The sequence below is a fragment of the Myzus persicae genome, unplaced genomic scaffold, assembly GCF_001856785.1.
Source record: "Myzus persicae strain clone G006 unplaced genomic scaffold, MPER_G0061.0, whole genome shotgun sequence".
NCBI lineage: Eukaryota > Metazoa > Arthropoda > Insecta > Hemiptera > Aphididae > Myzus > Myzus persicae.
In genome coordinates this window covers 104,292-113,548 of record NW_019104209.1, presented here as the reverse complement: position 1 = coordinate 113,548, position 9,257 = coordinate 104,292, and the positions used below count along the sequence as shown (strand labels likewise).

General features: G+C 28.6%; 1 protein-coding gene across 1 annotated transcript in view; it reads right to left on the bottom strand.

Moving 5' to 3' along the window:
- Window positions 1-990: 990 nt before the first annotated feature.
- Window positions 991-9,257, bottom strand: part of LOC111040007 — a 112,329-nt gene continuing 104,062 nt past the window's right edge. Inside the window, exons 4-6 of the mRNA XM_022323693.1 lie at window positions 6,068-6,236; window positions 3,392-3,556; window positions 991-1,170 (exon numbers count right to left, since the gene is read on the bottom strand). Coding sequence (XP_022179385.1) covers window positions 1,006-1,170; window positions 3,392-3,556; window positions 6,068-6,236 — 499 coding nt within the window. The 3' untranslated portion in view covers window positions 991-1,005. The remainder of the gene's footprint in view (window positions 1,171-3,391; window positions 3,557-6,067; window positions 6,237-9,257) is intronic.

Here is a 9,257-nt window from a genome sequence, read left to right as displayed (position 1 = left end):
TGTATGAGTAAAATGTATATGAGGAATTATCTTCTCCTGTAATTGTTTTATATTTAATGATATGTAAGCTCAACTAAGAGCTAAATGTTGGTATCCTAGCAAACCCTTCCTTTGAAAGTTTGATAACAACTTAAATTCATAATGAGATTAGAACGAAGAATACTAAATATAGCATCATTCAAAACATGTCCTAATTTTAAGTATTTATTTTTGTGGTTTGAATAGTAGAAGTAGTATAATATGTAGTTACAATTTTGTATGTCACAAACGAGAATGGTTTAACTAATTTCTTCTTTAGTAAACTTCATAGTTTTATACCAATACTGCCATGTAATATAAAAAGGGTATTCGAAGTTTGAATATGTAGATATGTACGATAACAACTATTATAAATCTTTTAAAAAAGTATATGATATCGATTATATAATGATTATAAGACAGGGATGTCCTTTATTTTAGCATAATTTCAACAAGAAATTATTTTGTCCAGGCATACAAGTAGATTCGTTTCAACTAATACATTCGTTTTTTATACGATTATAAAAAAAAATACAGAAAATATTTTTATTTTAGGTGACAAAAATAAAATTTAAATGAATTTTATATAAAACTGTACATATTTTGACTGTGTGAGCAGATGATCAAAGATAAGTACATTTTAAAATGGCCCTTACCCGTCTTAACAATTTAACTTTTTTAATAGAAAATGTAGTTGAATAAGGATCATTGTAAATCTATGTCTAAAAACCACTTTAATTGACATTCAATTTTACTGAGAGAATAATATTTTCATACCACCATCTTGAGAAAAACACTTAGGTGTACTGATATTGTCTAACCAAGCGCCGTCTTATATTAGTGTTTAGAAAAAAAAAAGTAATTCGAAATTAATCTCAAGTAATTATTAAATTGTCTGTATAAAAATCTCTGTCTGTTGTTTTGAACCACATTCCACAGTACTGACATATTATAACTGGCATATAGGGTGCGTCAAACAACCCACATTCATGCATCCATATTATGCCATAAACATACTTCCGAAACAACTTGGTCGTGAAAGATGAGTACTGTTATACGATCTAAGTTTTTATTTCCTAACTTACCATTAGCGTCTTTCGCCTCCAGGCCTTCAGCTTCGACCACCGTCACATGAAGCACCACTATGGGAGGCTAAAGGATAAAAAACAAAATATATATTGTTAAAGAAAATATACAAGAATAATGCCATTACAATACACAATATATTTTGTACATTTTTAACGTAATAATGACGGTGAAAAGGGTTTCTGACGATGTGGCGTTAAGGCGTAACAAGTCGATAACGAGATGTGTTGAGTTCTACAATACTATCTATTATATAATAGAGAAAACGGGGACATTTGAAGATTCATGCCTCAGGAGTTCAAATTCCCTCATTAAACTTGTGCAAAATATACTGCCATACTTGGTTCTTAAAATAAAATACTAGAGATTACGTGTCGACCGTGTCCTGTTCGGGCAATGAAAAAAGTTTATAATCCATAATTTTGATTTACGTATAATATAAGCATATATTTTTAAAAAAATACACAATAATTATCATATTGTTTTCATCTCCCTTATTTTACCTTAATTACATAAAATTTAGTTACAACATTATATTATTAAAAGTACACAGATATTATCCCTGTGGTATATGTACTGTAGATAAACATATTTATACTTCATTGTATTTTGAACTTTGAGATGCTTAAATTCAAAAATACGACTTTAGACGGATTGAGACATAAATTCAAACAAAGAATGTCAGGGTCAATCGAGGTGATATAATATTCTGACATTTTTATTATTCCCAGAACGGCCTAACTAGCCTGTCAAATAATCTTATACAGTTGTCCAAGTAAATAACTTGCTATAAATATGATTATATTTGGTAGAAATTCAGCTATTACGCAATGATGTTCAACATTTTGTTGAATACTTTATTCAAATGAATGTTAACTTAAAGTATTCCTAGAAACTACAGGAATATTTTAAATATAATTACATTTTTGGACAATTCATAATATAATATTAATAGAAACTTATTCAACCAAACTAACAGCGTAATGCACAATGTTGAAAACTTCATAATGGAGACTCAATAGCGTAGTAATTAGTAAACCTTATATTTTTGTTACTTTGTAATATTGCTACTTTTGGTGCGTCATTAATAGTAATATTAAGTATTAGTACATACATTAATATATTAATAATATATTTTAAAAACAATTGGCATGAACCGAAAATACTAGGTATGACAGATGTCTGTGAACGTGATCGATAATTTTTATGATCGGCCCTCTGATCAGGATATTGTCTTCTTTAACTCCTTAGGTCATTTATAATATTATAGTCTATGATTAAGCCTTTGGAAAGTTGAAGCTCATGAAATTAGTTTGGAACTAGTTCAAATACATGTACAGTAAATTAATAAGAACTACAATTATTATTTGTCTTAATGTTGTAATAATTCGTTAAATCCTAGATTTTGGTCGCTCAAATAAACCTTATAAATAAATCGGTTTAGAGTAAAAACACGAGCAAAGATTTAATCCGATATAATAAAGTGATCCAGATCATAACATATGATAGGGGTAGTATGTACCTGTGTATCTATTAGACTTGATTGATCAAATTTCTTTTTCTTTTGATTTAAAGTGTAAGCAATGCTTACAGTGCTTATATGCACGCTACGCCCCTGCAACACCCAGAGTATACCATCGTTTTTTTACACTCTTTGAACCATAAATATAACGTTCCAAAGTTTAGAATATCGAATTTAAACAATATAACTTATGTGATAATATAAACTTATGCATTGACTACATCAGCATATTTGGATTATTGTGAATCTACTAGTATAATTTGAACTTAGTGAAAATTATTTGTAAAAGACTTGGATCATCAGATTTTTAATTTTCATTACATATGATGTTGTTATAATATAAAACAAAATAACGGCTGCTATGGATAAAATCAATTGTTTTATATACAAATTATATGCAGTACGCAATGAATTAGTGTGTACATAAAAAAAAACACTCAAATATACTCAAATATTTCTTATAAACGTCTTGAACTAAATCATAAAATAAAATAAAAGCTTTTAAGCACTATAAGCTTTGTTCGGAAAATTTGGAATCCATTCAAAGCACGTACGTTGAGGAATTTAGTACCCATTTTACACTCCAATTAAAATGCCTCGTTTTCTGGGGTTTTTTTTTGTCGAAGATTTCGTCAATGATAGTAAGTTAGCCCTGTAGGGTACTATACTTCCCGGTGGCAATTAATGTTCTCAACGCGAACATGATTGTAAAATTATACCATTCAAAAATAATAATAAAATAACACGAAAAGAAACAAAAATTACTTTTTCCTCGTGCACGATGGCCATGTAACGTCTGTGCTGCTCGGGTGTGACATCGAATGCTTTTTGTGCGTAAACGTATAGTTGATCTCGATGTGCACTCAGTTCTGTATCAGCGCCAACTTTGTACTTTATTGTATACAAAACATCCATGTATAAGTTTTCCATCTATGATAAGACACCAAATAATAGGCAGTTAGTTAAATTACATTTGTGAGTTATATTTTGGCAATCAAAAGTAGTACGTATTCCTTCTATAGGTATAAAATAATTGTGATTGTATGATTATATAGTAATAATATAGTAATATACTGATATTTAATTATATAGTATGTTTACAATATTATTAGATGTATATGCATAAAGATAGTAAGATGACATATTTTTTTTAATGGCTATACTGCTGTGCATTGTTAAAAAAAATGCAAAAAACAGTATTTTTCGTTGTAATTATATGACTCATATTCTTGAAATTTCACTTTTATCCTAATATTTTAACTGTCAAAACTATTATTGTCAAACAAACTTTCAATAAAAAAAAAAAGAAGAAGGTACTCATATTCAATTTGTAATTTTTGAGCGACTAGGTAAATGTAATGGTTCTCATCCAAATCACTTAACTAACTAGTTTTACATTTTCTTTAATTTTAAGTTATAGAGCAATAAACAAATGCACGCTGAAATATATTGACTAAAACTTTTGTTTATTATTTTATTTTTCAAATGTCAGTCTGTGGATTTGTTTGAATGTGTTGCTTTTATAGTTTTTAATTATTATTTATAGTCAGCATCTTATAGTTTAAAAAGTTTTACATTTAATGTCTTTTATATTTTGCTTTTAAATCAGTTAATTTAAAAGTCTAAAATAAAAATATTGTTTATCTTTTTAACTAGAAATTGGTTGGGTTTATACAAGCATAATACGTTACTATAAAATTTTAAGATAAGTCAGTTTTAAATTGAATGAATCATAAAGTGTACTTATTCGTAAATCAAAACAGTAAGCTAGTTGAAACATAATTAAAATAATTCATCATCTAGAATGTATTGATTTATGAAAACTAATGACAACGTAAAATAACTGAATAAAATATTTCAAAAATGAATTATTTAGTTGTTATCGGATTTGTTATTTTAATGAATGATGTAAATAATATACAGAGTGATTCACCGAGCATGCTTATTTCTCACCTTCATTTAATTCATTTAACTGTGAATTTATTCAAACCCTGGAATTTTTAAATACAGGTTTTTAAAGACATTTTTTTCAAACTCGTTATATTAATTGTTGTACTAATTAAGGAGTATTCTGCGAAGATGCAAACTACTGTCATTGAAATAGGAGCCTCCTTTTTTACAATAAATTATTTTATGGATACATTTTTTGAAAATGTGTATGTACTTTCTAAAAAATTCTAGCTAATAGTTGTTCAGTCATTAAAATGTTTATACTCATTTGTATTTTATATGTATTAATCAGGAATTCTAAAATTTTTAATTGTTTGCATTGATTGTGTAACACTGAAAACACAGTTTACAGTGAAAACTGGAAATATGGTTGAAAGAAAAATCAGATCTGTTAGCTCAAACTAAAGATTATAGATGATTTAATACTGTCATATTTTTTAAAGTTATTTACAGTGATTAATTCGCTCTTAACTCGTAATATTCAAGTTCTAGACCCTAGAAATAAGGTAAAATAAGGTTATTTTAAATAGTAATTATTGTTGTTATGGTAAAAATGGTGAATTTTTAATTTACAGTACATGGTTGTTTTAATTCGATTGTGTGTATTTTTGACATGTCAAACCAGATCCCGCCAAAGTGCTTTTCCTTGTGAAATCCAGATGAAACACCTCTATCCGCCCAAGAAGAACATTTGTTCAGCAATATGGTGAATCATTATTCATTTGTCATTTTAAGACATGTACTCAATACCAACATATAAATTACATATAAGAAAAAATATTTTTCCTCTGTCAAATAATAACTTTGAATGCTGTTTATTTATCTATGACGAGATACAGCTATAGAATATTATCGAATTTATGAATGTGTAATACATTAAATTAATTATCGTTAACATAATATGCCTATTTACCTGTGTGAGACTTGAGTTTATTTTTAACGTTTATACGATTGATTTATTTCTAGCTTAAAAATTATTCAGAAAAAAAATTATCAAAACAAGATTTAATGTCTATTGAACTAATTGCACCACCAGACATCCACCTTTACGTTTTACACTATAATTCAACTCACGTTTTGTAAAGAGAATTTTATCAGGTTTTAAACCACATTTTTTTTTGTGCAGAGCGAATGCAGATGCTCTGAATGCTTCTAAGACATGCTATTTATTGGACTCGAATATCAATGTACATTGCAATTTGCAGCCAATTTCAAATCAACCCTATCAGAAACAGGTCGTGTCTGTGTTATTTGTACAAATATTGACCCACATGCACTGTTATTATTATAACCTTTTTTTAAGAATATAACATCTCTTTTGGTGCATAATATTTTTTTACTGCAATAATATACACTTTTGAGAGCCCGACTATAATACTCCAAACTGTTAAGTTATTTTTTTAAATTAATCAAACATTTTTATTCTATGTTGATTTTTAATCTTAGATTTGATTCCCATGAAAATATAAGATTATTAAGTAACCAAATTACCTCTTTTGGTTGAATACTTGAAACAGGTGGTGGTATCACTCCGACGCTGTGTTCAGGTGGAGGGCACTCATCTTGCCGACTGTCTTTGATCATTTGCAATCGTCTCTGATCCAATTTCCACTGTAAGCTGCTATATTTCTCGAAAAACGAACCATCCGTGTCATGTACACTGTTGAAAAATTATTGATCGTTAAAAAAAATGGTAAAAATAATATCCTAGTTTGAAAACGTAAACATTTGATTAATCCAATAATTTCAAAATTTCAAAAATTTTTATTACAGCAATTATAGAAAAGTAAATACAACTGATTAGAATACTTTTAAATTATATTTATAGTGATTAGTGAATAAAAATGAATACATTTATATTTTGTTGTGTAGATGTTGTTATAACTTATAAATACGTCATGCAATACATTGTAAATATAATATTGTTGTTAACTTAGAGGAGGGGAAGGGAGTATCCTCTTTTGTCAGATAAATTTTAGATAAATATTATATTCATATGATATTCTTAATTCTCAATGTTTGCATATAAAAATGATAACTGTCAAAGTAAATATGAATTTAAGTTAAACGCATTATTGAGGTTATTTTCAAATGGATATGAGACAAGAATAACCTCTGGAATAAATCTTGACCATTATTCTTTAAGTAGAAAAATGAACTAAAAGACATGGTTTACTTATCAGTTATCCTACATCGAATTACATATTATTGAATATAATATATCAAATATATATTGTAGAGTATTGTTATTTTCTTTCAAAAAAGATTTTGTCTATATTTATTTAATGATTCTAGTCTGAGGTCCGATTACTGTTTCGCCGTAGTATCCATTATTTGTTGTTCATACTAGGCAACAGCTAAATAAGTACCTAATAATGATAAATTTAAATTAAAAAAAAAACTGTATAAATGCCACCGAACTAATGAAAAATATAAATATTGTATAGGTCAGTGCCTGTTTTTCTATTGTGTGTTCAGTAAAGGTTTTAGTTCTGCAGTTGCCAGTCTCTATTATCATAGATTAAATATACTAGTATATTTAATCTATGCTATTATGAACTTCAGCTATTTCTGTATAATCACCCGATTCATAACATTTGCCGTTCTATATCATATACAATTATAGACTCTGCATACTTCGAATAAACTATATTAATATTTCAAGCGAATCTTATATTCTGTATATCACAACGAATATCGACATGATTTCTCTTGCAAAAAAAAAAAAAAATTCTGTATAACGTTTCTATAACTTCATAATTATAATTTTTTAAATATATATCTACTATGTTGGCTCAAGAATACGTTATACATGTATTAAGCATTGTATACATTACACGATTCCGTGATACACGAATACTGCCACATATCAAGCCAGACATAAATGCAAAATATACTTGCGTATTAAATATACATATAAATGCATTGATAATCGATTTTAATTAATAAAAAAATTGTGTCGGTATTCAGGTGAATTAACCACAGCATAGACTAGGATACTGTAAAGGTAAGGAAAATTTGTAAGAATCAGGCCAGAGTATTAATGCTTCGCAGTCGTCAACCCTCAGCTTTGCTAGTAAAATATTACATCGTGCCTTCGAGCTGTGTATATTATGGAACTCGCGTGTCTGCGGTCTGTGGGCGTGACGTGTGCACCGTGCACCGACTCGTTAGGGACTTAATATTATGTATAATATGTACGGAGGTACGTGTGAGTTATATATCCACTTTCTATGCTTGTATCATTTCATATCATATTATATTACGTATTCCATTGTTTGCGACACTATTAACGCACGCGCCAAACAATTACAATACACAGCCGGTTTTCGGCGATTACGAATTCAGTTTGTGTTTACCGCAGTAAGTTTATCACCTCTGCCAACACCGCCGAGCACCTACGCAATATAAGCGACTCTTCCGCCAAACCAAATCTCCGACGCGTGGAAGTATCCGAAACTAAGCCGACATAAGGCAGGTAGGCAGGTAGTAGGTAGGAAATTACATATCGCGTATGTAACCTATAGGCAAAGTTAAGCAACGTTAATGAAAATAATTAACTCTAGTTAGGTTATAATTTAACGCGAGATCATTAAGTTGGAAATTAGTAGTTAGCAAATAATAAATTACATTCGCTAAGAGCTAAAAGTTAAAATGGGAAATAATATTATCATATTAACTCAATTTAAAAAAAGTTAATCTACTTTTTTGACCAGTACTTAAATCATATAAAGAGTGTTTTGTAATTATACCTATCTATATACAAATGTATAGTAATATTTTACTAAGAAACATAACACAAATTATAGTTTCATTATAGTTATCAGTGATGACTTATCACTAACATTATAGTATTAACCTACTTATTGTGTTTAAAACTGTGTGTACAGTGATTATCTAGTGTAAAAACACCATTAAAACCAGACATTTTTAATTTTAACTTTGTGGATAGTTGTTTAATCAATTGGAAAAGCCAAATTAATTTACCACTTAATTTAACTAGCTATAGTTAAATTCTTAAGTTAATTAGAAATTCAACTAACTAGGTAGTTCAGTTTATACGAGTTTAAACAAAGTTAACTTCAACTTTTTAACTAGGTAGTATTTATACATTTGCCTATTAAATAATTATTTTCTTACCATTTTTATTATGACAATAAAGTAAATAAGCAAGTAGGTACCTACACTTTTTTCAGCATTAGGACTATAGTGTTTTTCTTTCCTGAATTACAACCTCTGAACTGCATATTATATTGAAGTATCAAGTATGGAAAATTGGAAAACTTATTGGGTTCGAAAACATGTCTCACCTTAGTAGTCTTTGAGTTTGGTCGTGGAATAAACAAAAACACTTATCTGCATGATATGCAATAATGTTTGTTATCACGGAAAAACGAGAGATACCACACTCGGTTTAAAGATTAACAGTGGATATCACCATAGATAATAAAGACTAATGAGATAATAGATAATATAGATATAGATTTAGACTTAGATCATACACACTGGATAGAGCTATAGCGTATATGACGCGTAGTCCGTGTTTGAAGCAGACCTGTTCATGCCCGAAGTACTTATTGCGCATGCGTGAGAATGAAATAGATCGTGCGGGACGGGGAAGGAACAATTATGTGTTATATTGATTAGGACGATTAGGTATTGAATGCTTAGATCATATACT